General features: G+C 45.5%; 8 protein-coding genes across 8 annotated transcripts; 3 read left to right on the forward strand and 5 right to left on the reverse strand.

Annotated features, from left to right (window-relative positions):
* Positions 1–111: 111 nt before the first annotated feature.
* On the forward strand, positions 112–1,976 carry LOC129590912 (uncharacterized). Its single transcript, XM_055486358.1, has 3 exons — positions 112–868; positions 967–1,276; positions 1,531–1,976. The coding sequence occupies exons 1-3, from the start codon at positions 680–682 to the stop codon at positions 1,974–1,976; spliced, it is 945 nt and encodes a 314-aa protein (XP_055342333.1). The 5' UTR covers positions 112–679.
* A 6-nt stretch (positions 1,977–1,982) lies between these two features.
* Positions 1,983–3,148, reverse strand: LOC129590913 (uncharacterized; the record flags this gene model as incomplete). Its single annotated transcript, XM_055486359.1, has 2 exons — positions 1,983–2,431; positions 2,566–3,148. Coding segments are annotated over 2 exons (1,032 nt in total), but the record flags the coding sequence as incomplete, so codon positions are not given.
* Positions 3,149–3,596: 448 nt separating this feature from the next.
* LOC129591015 (uncharacterized) lies at positions 3,597–4,617 on the reverse strand. The gene is made up of 2 exons (XM_055486497.1): positions 4,521–4,617; positions 3,597–4,157 (listed from the first exon to the last, which is right to left on the reverse strand). The coding sequence occupies exons 1-2, from the start codon at positions 4,564–4,566 to the stop codon at positions 3,856–3,858; spliced, it is 348 nt and encodes a 115-aa protein (XP_055342472.1). The 5' UTR covers positions 4,567–4,617; the 3' UTR covers positions 3,597–3,855.
* Positions 4,618–5,343: 726 nt separating this feature from the next.
* On the reverse strand, positions 5,344–6,292 carry LOC129591016 (uncharacterized). Its single transcript, XM_055486498.1, has 2 exons — positions 6,181–6,292; positions 5,344–5,771 (listed from the first exon to the last, which is right to left on the reverse strand). Exons 1-2 carry the CDS (start codon positions 6,224–6,226, stop codon positions 5,497–5,499), a joined length of 321 nt encoding a protein of 106 aa, XP_055342473.1. The 5' UTR covers positions 6,227–6,292; the 3' UTR covers positions 5,344–5,496.
* An 819-nt stretch (positions 6,293–7,111) lies between these two features.
* LOC129591017 (uncharacterized) lies at positions 7,112–8,100 on the reverse strand. Its single transcript, XM_055486499.1, has 2 exons — positions 7,974–8,100; positions 7,112–7,605 (listed from the first exon to the last, which is right to left on the reverse strand). Exons 1-2 carry the CDS (start codon positions 8,020–8,022, stop codon positions 7,319–7,321), a joined length of 336 nt encoding a protein of 111 aa, XP_055342474.1. The 5' UTR covers positions 8,023–8,100; the 3' UTR covers positions 7,112–7,318.
* Positions 8,101–9,369: 1,269 nt separating this feature from the next.
* On the forward strand, positions 9,370–10,455 carry LOC129591008 (shematrin-like protein 2). The gene is made up of 3 exons (XM_055486487.1): positions 9,370–9,527; positions 9,603–9,653; positions 10,014–10,455. The coding sequence occupies exons 1-3, from the start codon at positions 9,461–9,463 to the stop codon at positions 10,271–10,273; spliced, it is 378 nt and encodes a 125-aa protein (XP_055342462.1). The 5' UTR covers positions 9,370–9,460; the 3' UTR covers positions 10,274–10,455.
* Positions 10,456–10,636: 181 nt separating this feature from the next.
* LOC129590987 (uncharacterized) lies at positions 10,637–12,161 on the forward strand. The gene is made up of 2 exons (XM_055486459.1): positions 10,637–10,868; positions 11,364–12,161. Exons 1-2 carry the CDS (start codon positions 10,757–10,759, stop codon positions 11,984–11,986), a joined length of 735 nt encoding a protein of 244 aa, XP_055342434.1. The 5' UTR covers positions 10,637–10,756; the 3' UTR covers positions 11,987–12,161.
* A 108-nt stretch (positions 12,162–12,269) lies between these two features.
* Positions 12,270–15,693, reverse strand: LOC129590914 (zinc finger CCCH domain-containing protein 13-like; the record flags this gene model as incomplete). Its single annotated transcript, XM_055486360.1, has 4 exons — positions 12,270–12,614; positions 12,915–12,981; positions 13,110–13,882; positions 14,727–15,693. Coding segments are annotated over 4 exons (1,881 nt in total), but the record flags the coding sequence as incomplete, so codon positions are not given.
* Between the last annotated feature and the right edge of the window lie 1,352 nt (positions 15,694–17,045).

A 17,045-nucleotide genomic window follows, 5' to 3' on the forward strand; every position in this document is an offset into this window, starting at 1 on the left:
TCGATAGTGCACGGCTACATGCTAATATACAGTTTTATGGGTTCGTCCGGAAGATTTTTTCCCGATAAATCAGCTAAATTTGCATTGCAATTAACATGACAAGGAGTCATCCCCACGTAAATCTTAAGACTCAACGGTCAAAACAGAAAATAACTGGAGTTGTTTTTAAATAAAATAACGGGTTATTTTCCGTTCCAATATACAACGTTTTGCTGAAGTCTAAACTAACCAACGCGATGCATGAAGTACTGTACAATCATGAAGTACTGTCTTACTACAAGTTACCGTTTTTGATTTGACAGTAGATTATTATCGCTCCTTAAAAAAGGCCTACGATATACGGTGCGATATACGGTAGGCTCCTAAACGTCACAACGGAGTACCCTTACCGGACCGTCATACGATAAGTGTGACGGTAAGTGATGATCCTATCGTTATTCTGGTGTGGGCGTACCGTTGCTTTCTGCGAAGTAGCAACCGCCACCTTTGGCATGTACTTGGATATCAGTTCCGCTCGAATTCTTGAATTCTGATTGGTTGTTCGTATCTCTTTATGCTTTTTGCTGATTAAAAAACTGCATGCAGCAAGAAAAAAGGGAAAGTTTTTTATCTCTTTTGGATATTTTTGAGGTTTTTTGCAGTTTACTGTAAGTGTAGTCACGTTCTTTTGTTACTGGAAATGGAGGCTCCGACACCACCAACGTCTGAAGCAGGCCTTGATATTCCTAATGTTCGAGTGCTAAAATGTCGATTTAACGCCACTTCTGATCTCGTTCTCCTGGACCTCGTCAAGCATTACAATCCCTATGTCGCGGACAATAAAAGTGCTGCTTGGAAAGATATCGTGAGAGCTTTGAATGACACTAAGGTAAAAATCAACCGTTGTTACCAACAATGATGTGTTTATAAAAAGTGTAAATAATTTCCGTGCTTCTGTGATTACTCAACCAGAACTGTATTTCTTAGATTTTTGTGAAACCTGTGACGGAAAGAGCTGCTAAGGATCGGCTTGCAAATTTGGTCACCTGGTTCAAAGCAGAAGATTTGCGAAATAAAAGCCGCAGTGGTACCGAGGAGCAATATGGACGCATGGAAATCTTCCTCACCGAGATATGTGAACTTATAAAGGGATCCGAGGATGCGGAGGCGGAGAAGAAACGCGCAGCTACTCAAGCACAGAAAGAGCGCCAAGAAATCTACAACATTATGAAAACTGCTGGCGAACACGGCCGCAAAATTCCAAACGATGAGGAAGACCACCTGAATTTGGCAACATGTACGTGTGAAAGACCATAAAAGCGTTAATTTTAAAATTAAAACGGAAAATTAACTTCTCTTAATAATTTTATTATTTACTTCCATTTTATTAGTTAAGGCGAAGCACAACAATTATAATTTATTTATGCATAACACATGCGCTGCAGCAGTTAAATTAATGCATTTCAAAAGTTTAAAATTCTAGTAATTTAAGTGAGACTTGTTTACATTTTCTGTCAATAATAAATTAGTTTTTTTTTGTAAATTTATTAGCAGCGGCTTCTTCGCGGGATTTAAACAAGGAGGAATGGATGCAGGAGACGGGCTGTGACGAGCAAGATTGGGTCGAAGAACTGAAGACTCGAGAGGTCCTAAAACATTCGGCAAAGCGTATGAAAATTTCCCCGCGAAAATTTAAGTTTGTTGGATCTCCCAAAAAACCGCTGGAGAAAAAGCTCCGCACGTCGCGCTCAAATGCGGCAAAAGCCCAGAATGTTGATGTTGAAGAGAAGTGGCTCGACTACTTTAAGGAGTCAGACAATAAGCGCCTGGAGTTCGAAAAATCAAAAGCCGCTGAAGAAACGGCCGCTAAAATGAAACTGGCCGAAGATGCTAAAGAAGTGCGCTTAAAGGAACTAGAAGTGGAGAAATTACGTCTTCAGGTCGAACTGAAAAAATTTGAAAACGAAAAAAATCAGGAAAAATATTATGGCTTGTAGATTTTTTTAATCTCGCAAATACTCTTTGAGAAATGGTGGTTCTAAATTAAAATACTGGCTAGCCTGATTTGGATACAGACAGTTTCTGCAGTTCGTCAGTAACACAGCAATTCTGAAAATCTTATTAACAGGATTCTCAAATATCTTCATCTGCTTTTTAAAATCAACAAAGGCAAATTCTTTGACGACTTCTTTGAAGCCCCACTCAACAGATTCCCTTACTGTCGACATAGCCTCGTTGAGAGCTTCTTTCAGGGGATTACTGGCTGCCTCTACTTGGGAAAATGGCTTAATTAACAGATCTTTGCGGCCGTGACCAGAATCTCCGTAGATGTAATACTTCTGCTGAAAATTAGCCTGCTTGTCTCTGAACTGCTGTAGGAAATTACTTTCTGCAAAGAGTCGGCTGTCGTGCATCGATCCTTCTTTACCACCATAAAGGTTACCAATCATTCCTACAAAAAGCACAAGATATTATAATATCAGTGAATTAATTCCGAATTTAGCCAAAAATTTTATAGCTCAGATATTCACTAAACAATGCATACGTGCATAAAAAAATATAGCATAAATGTTAATTTTTATTTACCGTTTGGAAAGAGAACAGACTGCCACTTGGTGCAGTGAAATCTTTTGTGACCGCTGTACATAATCCGCTGATATCTTTTAGGCCGACATATTTCTCGTGCAGTTCCATCTATAAATCCAATCACACCAGGATAAACACCGCCTTTCGCTGCGATGGCGCGCGAAAATTCGTCGAAGTCTCCTTCCATTAACCAGCGCTGCTCAAGGTCACGAAGTAAATGAGACCAGTGTGCGTCTATTGTTTCCAGAGTGTGATAAAAAATTCTCATCAAAGATCCATGAGAGCGACCAAAGATGGCTCGCAGATCACACCATCGATTTGGGTACGACATCCGTCGTAATACGATACACAGCGCTTCCGTTCCTGTACACCTATCCCGTTCCGAAGTTCGAACTGATTCCGGAATACGCAGGGCAACTCGCAGCCTATCAATATCATCTTTTCTAACTCGAAACATTCTCCAGCAGTCAACATCAGAAAAGCGATCAAGATCAAATGCCTGCTCAGCCCACACTTCCTGAGTTTCACGATATCGAGCCGCATCCTGTCTTTTTTTCAGGAGTCTCAAGGCCGTAAACCGTTTTTATCTATTCTACCAGTTCTCTGTAGATTCGCAATTATAAACCACCGCATTCTAGCTATCGAAAAATTCCGTAAAATAAAACGCTAGTATTGAAAACTGACTTCGTTTTTTGCAAACATAAAATGGATTAATCGAGTGTGTAATAATTCACCGTATCACCGTGTTATCCCGGCTGCGATTAACTCTATGATCCAGCTACTGCGCCTTTTTGCTAAAGTACGTGAAATCGATTTTTCTTGACCGACCACGATAACCGTATTCCAGGCCACACGCTCTCTATAATCAGGAAGTGAAGAAATCACCAGAAAATTTCCTTTTTTTGGTACTTTTCGTTGATTGCCGGTTTCTGTCAGAGCTAAGACATGGCACTTATGACCAGCACAAAGACCTAACCCTTGCGTGATTGTGTTGCGCAAAGCGTCTTTACCGGTTGTGAACAGAATGTCGGTTACCGCAGATTTTCTTATTCAACAGGCTTGATCATCCAACATAAAACGCCATTTTCAGATCGACTGGCATTTAAAAAATTCAAAAACAGGTTTTTTTTACAACAGAAATCGAGACTGGCTGAACAGCACAACCCATTTCCAGCTGATGTTCACTGGATAGTGCGTATAGATTTTCCTTACACTTTACAGGCAGCGTGTTAGCGCCGGAAATGACAAACACATTAGCGTCGTTGAGTGGCAGTTGGTCCGTGCATCCGCTCAGCGGCTGGTGCCGGTGCCGGCGCTCTTGAAGCCCTTGCCGAGACCCTGGAACATGGCGGCGCCCAGGTCCTCGTCGCTGTGCAGGTTGACGGGGCCGGGGGCGCCGTAGGGGCCGGAGGTGGCCGAGGGCGAGTTGACGAGGATGACGGCCTGGATGTTGTCCATGATGTCGGCCACGCGCGCGTGCACCGCGTTCAGGTCACCGGCCTGCGACTGCAGCTGCGTCGCCGCGTTCTCGATGGCCTTGGCGGCGATCAGGCCGCCGGCCGGACCCGGCGGCACCGTGATCTGGCTCTGCACTGCAATGGCAACTTCCTGGTCCACAAATATTATTATTTTATTCTATAGTTTATTTTACTAAAAATATCGAACTTGTGCATTCACTAATGATAACTTTCCATCGATATAAAGCTTCATATTTCTTACACAGCTTTTAATTAAGCATGCATATGTTGGTGAATAGATTTTACGTTAAGACCAGATCGGTAAATTAATATGGAACGAAAAGCTAATATTAAGACAGGCCAGTACATATAAAAAGCTAATGTCGCACTAAACAGATAAAATTACTTATTAAAAATAGTTTCATTCAATTTATATAAAAATTAAAATTGTTTAACTGTAATGTTGAAAAAATACCGCCGTAGCAAGTAGGCACTTACCGGACACAGCGCACAAGGCAATGCAGAGGAGACTGAATTTTCCCATGATTCCGCAGTCGAAATTGCACGGCGTTGAGAAGAGATATTGGGCGGCAAGGAAAAGAGCAACGAAAAGTGATTGTGGCGCTGCCGGTTGCAAGCCAGTGTGGCCGGGGTGTGCAGCACGGTGGCAGTCGTGAGGGCCCTGCAGGTGGGTCGTTCATCCGGCATTCAGCACGCTGTACAGTACAGCCGACTTATTGACATGCCAGCCGTGATTGGCGCCCACTGACCTCTGCGGTTGACCAACAACAAACCACTACGCATCGACGCCGCAGCGGCATCATCAATCAATAACATAATTATGAGCGTTTCGCTCGATATTGCAGTGCCCTGGTGATGTTCTAGGCGTGCCGGTTAATTGCCCAGCGTGCCGTTAAAACAACATCGCAATCACTGCAGAGGCACTCGTACAGGGAATTAATTACTGCGTCGTGTTCGGTCGTTACACCCGTGAATACATGTAATCTTTGGACAGACAAATTAAAATGCCCAAAAGGTCACCCAGACCATAATGGATTTTGCTGGATGTGTAAAGTATTAATAACCAATACAATTTACGTGGATTTGGCCTATTTAATATTTCTTGTAAAAGTTTTCCCTTATAATATGCATAATTTTGTTTCTACAAAGTATCAAGATGTCCGGTTAGTTTAAGTGCGTTGTGAGAGTTCTCGCTCTAGCGCAGAAAGGTTCTTTTTTATTTTACGATCTTTATTTGATGGTTAAATTCTTCTGTTATGTACACACACTGTCTTGTACATATTACAGCATAGTCGTTCTTAATAATAAGCAAAAGGTCACAAATAAAACACAATCGAACAACATGCCAGTTGGTTGAGCATAGATTTCACTGAGTTATTCTTTAATGATTTAGGCAAGGGAATCCAAATGTTTTCCGTGGGCTTCTTGTGGGAAATCGTATGGGTCGCATGGCTTATTTGCCGCCACCGCCGCCGCCAGCCGCGGTGAGGGCGCCGCCGATGCCGTTGAGGATGCCGCCGGCCAGGGAGAGGCCGTTGAAGGCGCGGCCGCTGAGCTTGGTGTTGGACTGGACGAGGGCGTCGCCGATGTTGGCCACGGCCGTCATGATGTCGCCCATGTCCTTGAACACCGCGTTGCTGTCGCCCGTCTCGCCCTGGATCTTCGTCGCCGACGCCACGATGGCCTGCGCCTGCGCCACGATCACACTGTTCGCCGCCTGCCCGTACACTAAGAAAAACACGCAAATGCATTTACTTTCACCACCTCTGCTGCGAGCCTGCGATTAAATGCAGTTAAAACTATATATAATAAATTCGATTAAAATCAAATAAAATAAATGAAACTAAATTAAATAGAAAACTAAATAAAATGTATTAAAGTAAATAAAAAAACCGCTTGATCCACATATAGCTAACTCATCAGCAGCATGCGATATACCACTCTTAATTTAATAATACAGGTAATTACTGCCACTTATACTGTGCATTCGAAACAATTAAATGGGCATATTATAGTGCGTATGTAATTTAAAATTTTATATTCACCGGCTTGCTTATAGAAATCAGCCAACTTTTCAAAAAAGATCCGGGTAGTATACAGATGCCAAAAGTTGTTAACAGGTACTAGTACTACTTACCGCAGGCCAGGAGCGTGGCAAAGGTCAGGGCTAGAAGCAGCCGCATGGTTGAATTCTTTACGGGATTAGTAGCTGAACTTTGCAAATAAAAAATCAAAACACCTTCTATCGATGGCAAACGACAACTGATTCTGCGCGGAGCATCAGTACCCAGCCTGCCGTTGCCGCTGACCAGCGGAAAAATAGCCGCGGAGCACACACCAGCACGTAAAATGTTTTCTTCAGATCTGGGGGCGCATCAATCACTGGTCAGCGACCCGACCGCGACGTATGCTTCGTATTGACGACCGCCGGCCTGTCGCGGCTGCCGCGTGTATCGCGGCCACGGCGACCGAGAAAAACTGATTCTGCTGAGATCATGCTGACTGCTGCGTTGACTGCCGCAGCGGAGGTGTGAAGTGCCGGCAGCGCTACAGCTGTTCACTGCCATTCCGGGTGTGCCGCAGCATTAGTGCCACTGCTCGCCGTCAACATGTCACGCGTGCCACGCCGACCCAGGTGGATGTTTTACAGGTTAGTATAACACACCACACCGTAATTGCCGGCGCTCGTTATATTTATTATTTATTTCATATTTATTATATTTACTATTTATTAATTATTATATACTTTTGTGTTATGCAGTTGAAAATTAGGTCATTTTTGTTAGCTGCTCTTGTGGTAATATCGACGAAGGTACAATTAATGCTGTTTTTTAGTGCTTTAGTTGCCAGCGTACTTTGGTGCGGAAATTTGATGTATTTATAAATTTTATTTTAGCTGATTGTATATTATTTTACTGTACTACTTTAGTGGCGCATGCTAATTAATCGCCGCAACGTGTTTTCGATGGGGATATCATTAGCGAAGATAGCTTGACTGATAATCTGTATAAGCGATGGAAAATGAAACTGCACAGAGATTTTATTCCAAGTCACACGACGATGCCGGTTATAACCGTCGACATAGACCCGTAAAAATTCAGCTGACAAAATTTCGATTGGTCCAGCAGACCCACATACATTACACGTATTATTTCAAAATTCAGTTAAACAAAGGTCACTCAGATTACAGCGCAGTGGTTGGCGGTCGCTGTTCCGCGTTTCCGTTATCTCAAGTCATTCATGTCGCTGCCGATCCCGGTGACGGCTGGATGGGTCTAGCTGCCGCCGAAAGCCTTGCCGAAGCTGGAGAGGGCGCCACCGATGCCGGAGACGATGCCGCCGGCGATGGTCAGGCCGTTGCTGGCGCGGTTGGAGGCCTTGTTGCCGGCTGGTTGGCCGTCGGTGTCGGTGTTGTTGACGATGAGCGCCACCTGCGCCACGATGTCGGCCATATGCTGGTACGATTTGCCTTTGCTCTGGATGTCCGTCTGCATCTGTTGCGCGATGGCCACGATCTGCTTGGCTTTGTCGATCGTCACCTGTGTGTCCGTCTGCACGTAACCTGTGTCCAAAAGGAAATACAGAAATATTCTTACAAAATAGTCCAGAAACAATTATAGAAATATTCCTATGCACCGCTTGTAATTATCAGTAGTATTATTAATTTTATTAAAATGAATACTATTAATTTATTATGCAGTCATGTACAAAAAAATATATACATGAAGTTTAACAAAACTGCTCGAAATAATTTTATTAATAATTTTATGAATTTTTAGATGAGCGCACAACTGTTGAAAAATTTTATTACAGTACTTTTTAATTTTTATTTTAATTTCACGACAATAAATTTTATTTTTGGTACGTCTTGCACTAAAAGTGTCAATCGAAGAGGCTTAATTCGATTAACTGTAATGAGAATGCACTTACCGAGCAGAACAATCCCGAGGAAGAAGAGAAAGGTCACAATCCTGTCCATGACGGTGCTGTGTGATAGACGGTGATATCGACGCAAAAAACGTGGGATGTTTGAGAAAAGAAATTAATGCCGGTCGGCCGAGAACAACAAGAAGTCGAACATTGAGATACAGATGGCCGAGAGTTAACGGCGCTAACCGGAAGGTAGGTCTTTGCTCTGACGGGGCTGCAGCTGATTAATGGCTGTCACGTAGCGATACTTACGCTAGCCGCACATCGCTGATGTGCCGTGATTTATCGGCACGCTTGCGGTCACTCTTCGTACAACAACAACTTGTGGTCTTCCGCAATTACCAACATCACTAAATTATTTCTTCTTACCTTACGCGCAACGTCTTCCAATTCGCGAGGATGTGATGCCGACACGCGGACGGCAACCAGTTTCAAGTATATTAAATCTAATCCGTCATTTTTCTTATTAATACCATAGTGCACTTTTATCCAGTAAACTGTGGGTAATTTATTTTCTGAGGGGTTCATTAGAATCTTGCGCAAAGAAAACTATTTATGCTAATAATTTTTTAATGAGCAATAGCTACCAAAATACAGTAAAAAAACAGCAAATTATTAAAAAATAAAAATAAAATAATAAATTGAAAATAATTACTACTACTTCTGGGATTAATGAAAAACCTACTAACGCACTTCGGATTAAGAAAATATTTAATCACCTCTCATGAGTCATAAGACAGCCGTCTAGCGTCTCCCTTAATCACACCGGCTGATGCTAATGCTGATTTTTCTAAACCAACTAACACGTTGTTTTAGGCAAATCAGCAGAAGGCGCTTCTCTAGTCAATTCACGAATGTTTCTTCTTCATCTGAATAATAATTTGTAGATTAACGGGAAATCAGTACAAACTGCGAGCTTGACCTTAAATTACGGGCGCAAGAGAACCCTCATCCAGCCCCTCTCCTTGGCTCGCAACAAACCGTTAACATTGCAATGTGGATTCATGGAAAATGTCGTGTATAATATATGTAGAGCGAGAAAACAGCGTATTTCATGGACGCCATTATTATGTTACATATATGATGCAAAATTAATGTCGAGGTTAAATTAACCAACTGTAATGGATACTTCCCGGCATGACTACCGGCTGCATTGACAAAAGCCCATCGCCGGCACACTGACATCCTTACGCCGCACTGCTGTTTTCTTAGTATTTTTTTTTCATGTATTGGCCGCTATTCACTCGTCCAGTATAAAGACAACATAATAATATTATCCTGATGCCGAAGATGTGTTTATTTGCAGTAAACGTGCCATTTCCGGTTGTGACCGGCATTAGCCGTATAAAATGCGCCAGTGGACAACTGGACCAAGTATCATTTGCCAACAGGAAAAATCGTGTTCCGCTTGCATCTACTATCAGCTTAATAAATTGAACTATATTTCATTTACTATATTTTATTTAATTTAAGCGTTATTTAGTAAAATGGCGATTAAATTGGTACTGACTATTTTCTGCGTGATGGGCGCGGTAGCGGGCCAATTCGGTTTCGGTACGTTGCTAATTGTTGTGGTAGCTAATTTCAGCACTGATTATTTCGAGAATGATAATGATCGTTGATTTACAGGAGGATACGGCGGTATGGGAGGATTCGGGAACAATAATTATGGATACGGAAGTACGTAGCTATTTACATATTTGCCTGAACCTTTCGCGAATATTTTGATTATATAGAGTTTTGATTAATGACCAGTGATAGAGGTGCGCTGAAGCGTATGTTATTATAAATAACAATTATTTTTTTATTTTTATATAGGGCAATAATGTAATAATGTTATATAATTCATATCGAATGACTATAAATATATCATGAAATAATGTTGAACAATTTAAATATATTATTCAATACCATTATACAGTTTTTTATAATTATTATTGTACGATTATTATATTATCATAGAATGCATAATATTATATAGGTATACTAAATCTGCTGACATAATAACGGTCAATAAAATAATAAGACGAGTTTTCGCAGGTCCGTATAACACAGGATACGGCGGCGGCTACGGCGGTCTGGGCAATTTCGGCGGTTTTGGTTCCGGCTTCGGGCAGGGCAACGCCCTGGGCGGGGGGAGCGCGCAGCTGGGCAGCGTCATGACCAACAACGGGGCGCTGTCGCGGTCGTCGCCCTGGGGCGGGATGAGCACGGCGCAGAACAGCGCCGCCGGCCAGGGATACGGCGTCAACATCTGGGGCGCCGCCACCGGCAACTCCGGCTACAACCGGGGCTTCTAACCTCCCTATCTGTGTTCCGCTTAGAATTCATTACACGCTGAATATGTATCGAATTGTGGCATGTTATTGACGAGGCGTTTATGTTGCGAATGTGGGACAATGCGGTAATTGTGGTGATGTAACGACTAACGATTTCAAAACGGCTGGGATTTTCTGCATTAAACAGCTCTTATCCATTCGGCATTAAATGCCGTATTCTCCAATGTATCGATGCTTATGACTTATGTGGATGCGTGTACATATTATACGCGTATAATATTATTTTATTTGTACAATCGCCCATAAATTTCACGCACACCGCCTTAGCCAGGCGATAAAGCCGGCATTAAACCCGGCTCCGCGCTCATTTTGCCCACCGCGTGGTTTGCAAGTAACCTGTGTAAATTGTATAAGCGGCGGGAGGGATGTTTGGAAAACCCAAACATCGTATGTTGATATAGTGTAATCCAGCAGCATGTCGCCAGGCGGCGGAGCGGCGCAGTCATGATTTTATCCCGTATTCCCTTCACAACACCGTTCTCTCACAGCGGATTTTTCCGCGCCGGTATCCTGCACGCCGTGGCCGGCGCGCTGGCCTCTTCCCTGCAAATTGCCGGTAAGCTGCTTGTTTTCTCGATATTTCTGAAGTTTTCTGATGGGTTTTCTTTGTATAAGTAATATTTCTGCACACTCGTACATATATGCTAAAGATTTATTCATGTTGAAATAAATTAAATACCCACGTTAGTATAGTGTAAATCAGCAAATTAATTTTATAAATTTGGAGTAAATATAATTTTTTGTGTTTTGTAAATTTATACATGTAATCATAATAGATAATTAATTTAAGGATCTTGTCAGCCAGCATTTCATGTTTTTGATCTTCATATCTGTACATAAAATTCTTATGAATAGCTTAATAATATGTGCGCTTAACAGGGTAAATACTAAATATGGCGTAATTGTTATGCGAATAATATATGTGCATACGAGTAGCTATGGCTTCGATTTGACCAGAACCTCTACCCGTAGTTACTTGAATATACGAGTTACTCTAGTTACTCGTATATCCGCTGCGCGGTAAATAAATAAAATTCGGGATGCTTGCTAGTGTACGTGTGCGCGATCCTCTACCGCGACGTATACGGCGACGGCCACCTCTTCCTGCCGCTGCTCTCCCTGGGCCTGATCGCCGGGCTATCCTACACCAGCAGCGCCTTCCTCCTGCTGAAGACTAGCCGCCACCTCTCCCACTCGCCCTACACCGCCCTCCCGCGCGTCCACGTCCGCTGGCTGCAGTCCCTCCTTCTCGCCAACCTGCTGACCTCGGTGCTCCTCCTGGCCACTTCCGCCTACCTCCTCATCCCGCTTTCCACCTACACCAAGGACTCCCCACCGACCACCACCGGCACTCCGGTGTCCAGCCCCCCCGAAGCCCCCCCGGAGACCGCCGCCCTCGGGGCGCTGCTGGTGCATGCCGCGCTGGGAGGGCTGGCGCTGGGGGTCCTGGTGCTGAGTGGGATCACGGTGCGGCGCTGTCCGCTGCCGCCCTTGCGGGTCGTCTTGACGTACGCGCCGACGGTGACGCCGGCGGGATGGGATAATAAGGGGTTCGCGCGGGAGGACCCGCGGGAGCGGACCGTGTCCTGGGGCTCCGAGTTCTCCCGGGGCTCGTCGCGCGGCGGATCCATGCCGGGGGCCTACCAGCCGCGACCGGGCGTCACGACTTTCTAATCCAATGCACAGTTTGAAAGTGCTATATAAATATGTCAACGTCGATTTCTGATGCCTGATAACTGCGAATTTATACGTCTTCCTGGAGTGCAAATATATGTACCTATACGCAATGCACATATAATGATGTAGTATCATATTGGAAGATGTGGTGTGAAGACAGGAGATGATTAAAAGGGAGATATCGAACACCGGAATATGTACCAGAAAAGTAGAAATTTTTATTCCCAATACTCAGTTCATTTCTTTTACCGTTATTCCAGAATATAATCATACAATCCGCTTCCATACCATCGTCAACATGTTAGACGAAACGAACGCTCTCCGGAAGAGACAAAAATTACGTTTGCACGGAACTCAAAAATCACGCTGAACATGGCATAATACCGTGTAATTGATGCAGCTTATCTCAAGGATTATTCAAAAACTGAACATGTCAACGCTGTCGTTGTTAGCGCCATGAAAAAGCATATGTCCGTCACGCTAAAAACGTGTCAGTGCGTAATTCCACATGCAAATGCCGGCATATCGGTGAAGGGTGATCCATTAAAAAGTTACGGACTGGCCCCGTCGGGCTCGTCGTCCGAGAAGGTGAGGACCATACTGGGCACCACCACTCCGCCACTTCCTGCAACCACCACACTTAGTGTTATAAAGATCTCGTAAAACTCGCATTGGGCTAAGCATACCGATCAGTTTGGCTGTTATTAAGGGAAACGCTACGGCTGTGTTAAGTACGCTACCATTTAACCCACGGGTGGATAGAGATTTTGGTTGTTTTTTCAATGTTTAAAATTTTAACAGTAACGTAGTGTGCCTGCGCTTGCACTTCTTGTTACTTTGACGGCTATTGCCTATTAAAGTACCGATCAGCTATATACTGTACTTAACAATCTCAATTGCTATAGTAGTACACGTCAAGCCATACCAGTTTTGTCCCGGCGTTCCTTCGATGAGCGACGACTTTTCTCCTGCGAATGACGACCGCGGTAAACCTAAATGTAAATACAAGACAATAACGTTATGTGCGTTTAGGATCTGTGCGTTTAGCAGATGCTCGTCTGCTTTAACTGCACAAAAATGTGTAATTACACAATAATTATAGGAAGCGAATTAGACGTACCTGGCGTTTAGGCCCCTGCCGGTCACCGTCCCGCCCATGACCTTTCTCAGCGCGCTCAGGTCGCTTCTGATCGCGCCGGTCGCTGTCGCGTTCCTCCGAGCGTTCATGGCGTTTCGGTCGCTGCCGGTCCACGTCACGTCCGTGACCTTTCTCAGGATGCTCGGCCTTCTGTTGTTCCCGGCGATCTCCATCCCGTCCGTGACCTTTTTTTTCAGGATGCTCGGCTTTGTGCTTTTCCCGTCGAGCATCGCCATGTCCGTGATCTTTCTCGCAGCGCTGCACTTTCTGCCGGTCATCGTCGCGTTCCTCCGAGCGCCGCTTGGGTCGTCGGCGGTCCCTCTCCCGTTCCTCCGAGGAGTCCGAGGGATCGCGGCGTTTGGAGCGCTTCCCTCCGTCGCCATCGCGTCGCTCCCGGCCTTCGTCGGCGTCCCGTGGGCGGTCCGCATTGGTGCCCGGTTCGCGTTGTCGCTGGCCCTGGCGCTGCTGAATACGCTCCTGGATGTCGTCGCGGAACATAATGTAGGTGGCGGGGAAGTGGTCCTGGATGGTGGACAGCGGCAGCGCCAGAAACAAGTCCTCCACCGGGCGCTGGCGCACCAGGACGAAGACCTCCTCCGGCTGGTGCAGCACGCCCAGCACCGACACGCCCTCCTCGCTGAAGGGGTTCTGGACGATGGTGGCCTTGTCCTCGGGCGTGATGTGGTAGGCCGTCTTCCAGACGTAGTTGTTGCGGATGTACAGCACGCGCGTCAACCCGTCCCTCACATCCGCACCTGTAATCAGCGTATTTTTATGTATTCCTATCAAAATTTATTGTACCGCCTTATAACGACAACAACAAAATTTTAACAATTCGTAAAATTACGGTTTGCCATTGGGAATCTTATTAAGACATACGAAATGGCGATAATATTTTTAATTGGTTCAGGCCAGTGCCAAACTCCGAACGCCGGTATTAGTCGTCGTACTTAAATAAAATATAGCAAGATTTTAAAAAATAAAACAATTGCAGAAACATACATCAAGTAAAAATAACTATAGTAAAAAATTAAACTCAACTTTTTATTATCGTTGGTTGCAATGAAAAGCAGCAGACAGCATACTGAGAAACATAGGAGATATTGTAGTGAGGTGGCTGCGAGTCTGAAGAAACCCGACGGTTCTTACCAGTGACTGCTAAGTTATAGTTTGAGCGGTTCTGTTTTATATTACCCACAGTGTAACGAGCAACAATAAATTAATTCATTAGTTACCACTTTCTCGATGATATAAAATGCGGTAATGGGTTTATATTTATAGGTTATAATTATTTTTACTGGTTTATTTATATTTATGGGTTCATGGGTTATAATTATATTTATGGGTTATAACCTTTATATTTATAGTTTATAATTATTTTAATTTTATTTTCAAAACACGAGTTCGAAAAAATTCCTTTTTCTCCGCGTTGCGCTTCCGGTCCGCGCCATCGCCGGGAGAATTGAGGGATTCAGCGGCATAATAATATTTAATTCAAACTTTGGTAAACGTTAATTTGCCGCAGTTATTCTCTCTGGGTTGAAAATTAATAGGCCGAGACTATTTTGCCGAAGCGTTATATATACGCGTTGGCTCTACCTTGACCGCGGTTGTCCGCCGCCGCCGCCGCCGCCCTCTCCCGTTCCCGGCGCTGTTCCCCTTCCTCCGCGCGCATCTTCTTCTCGATCTCCTTGCGCTCCGCCATCGTCAACAACCGCGACTCCCGCGTGACGATCCTCCGGCGTTCCTCCTCCCGCTTTCGGCGCGCCCGCTCTTCTTCCCGGCTGACCCGCGCGTCCTGCCACGCCCGCATCCCCTTCTCCACCGGCGTCAGCGGCTCCTCCTTGACCTTCTTCGGGGGATACTGCGACGCCGCCCGTCGCGCCGGCACTCCCGAGGCCTCCCGCTTGGTGACCTTTCCCGTCGACAACGATTTCGGGGGCGGCGGCGGCGGCATCACGCTGCTGCGCGGCACCCTGCCGGTGTAATCCGGACGCGCCGTGTTGCGCAGGGCGTACGCGCCGGCCGCCCGCGCCCCGGGGGCGGTGCTGTCCGTCGGGGAGGGCTTCGCCGGGCGCGGGGTCCGCACGGACATGCGCGCCGTCGCGGCGGGTTTCTTGGCGGTGCTGGCCGGCGGACTGGGGTGTTTCCGGTGGTACTCCTCCAGCAAATCGAAGCAGAAGAGGTCAGCCTCGTTGACCCACTCGTTGTAGTCCTCCGACCAGTTCTTCCACTTGACGTAGTACTGATTGTACTTGCCGGCGCGGCTCTTCCCGCGCGCCCCCACCGTCCGCTTATTGAGGACCGCCTCCACCTCCCACTGCCCGTCGGGGATGGGGCTGGAGCCACGGGTGTCCGCTGAGGAGGCCGCGCGGCCTGGAGGACGCGCCTGGAAGTCGCGCATGAGGTCCGGGCAGTTGAGGAAGTCCTCCGGCTCCCAGCTGTTGAACTTGGCGTCCCAGCCCTTCCATTTGACCAGGTAGCAGACGCGCTGGCCCACCTGCCGCCGGTCCAGGAGGGCCTCCACTTCGTACACCTCGCAGTCGGAGTCGGAGGCGTCGCTGGGGGCGGGGGGCTCCTGTTTGATGGGCGGCGAGGTGACGCCGACGCGTTTGAGGGCCACGGTGCCCTTGCCGGTGGGTTTGGCCTTGGTGGGGGGCGGGGCGGCGGAAGGGGAGGGGTTGGTGGAGTGGGAGGAGGTCGGCGAGGGCTTCTCCGAGGCGTCGGAGGACTTTTTGCCACTCCCGAGTCCGACTGCATCACAAAAATGGTGTCAAAATTGGTGCCCAGTGCCCACAAATACAAATGATATAAATTTTATTGGAATATTTTAATAAATGAGTAATTTTCTATTAATTGTGTAAGTTATTTTATAACATCGTATATGAAATGTTAGTATAGTTACAAGATGTTAGTTACTGATGTTGCAAAATAAAGTGACTGGGAAGCACAAGTAGCGTAGAAATATTTAACTGCTTCCATTCGTAGTTCAATTAAATTCTTGCACAAAATTTCTGTGAAGTTCAGCACATACTTCGATTAAGGAAGTCGTCGTCGCTGTCCGTCATCCTTGCAACGACGCCGTTGACTGGTACGAGAAGCGCACACCTGCAAAGCAAACAACATCCGTCAGAGCCGGTGCATGAACGATTTCGCCCTTCTCTCTCTTTGCGTAGATGGAATATACAGTTAATACAAGACATGCAAGACATTCAGCCAGGTTTAAAATCCCATGCTAGACTGTCAACCTAGCCGGAAATGGGCTACCTGCTCTGATTGCAATTAAATTAAATTAAATTAAAATTAAATGCCGTTTTTTGTAACTCTATAACTGCTAACTGGAATTCTCCTTGTAAAAACTTTAATGCATTAATGGTATTTACCCGTGAGTGTAAACCCAATAGTCAAGGTAAGATAGAATAAAGAAATGTTAATTAAGTGATCACTGAGCCAAGCACTGATACGTAATTATGGGGCCGGTGAAAGTACAGCGACGACCCAGCATACTGCTGTTTATTATTGGTACAATATGATGAGCCATACATGCATGGTATTCGGTAATATGTCGTTACAACATAATCAGATTTTCTTACAGGTCATCGTACAATATAGGCAGAGCGGTTCAATACTAATCACTGCAGAGAAGAATTATTATTTTTAAATCCTTGCAAATAGTTTGGGTGGCCATAGACGAAGAGCGATGTGATGCGAACTGCTGCGCTACTTACCCAAAATTAGCTTGCAATTTGAAAACGATGGCCAAATAACTGTGACAATATAAGAGGCGGCGGCGAGTCTGTATACGGCAAACGTGACAATGAAGTATATTACCAAAACTCGGATGCCAACAAGGCAACAACAGTATCAGGCGCCGTTAACGGCTGCCACATCCAGCGCTAGCAGGGGAATCAGATCAAC

The sequence above is a fragment of the Paramacrobiotus metropolitanus genome, unplaced genomic scaffold (genome assembly GCF_019649055.1).
Source record: "Paramacrobiotus metropolitanus isolate TYO unplaced genomic scaffold, Prichtersi_v1.0 Parri_scaffold0000043, whole genome shotgun sequence".
Lineage (NCBI taxonomy): Eukaryota > Metazoa > Tardigrada > Eutardigrada > Parachela > Macrobiotidae > Paramacrobiotus > Paramacrobiotus metropolitanus.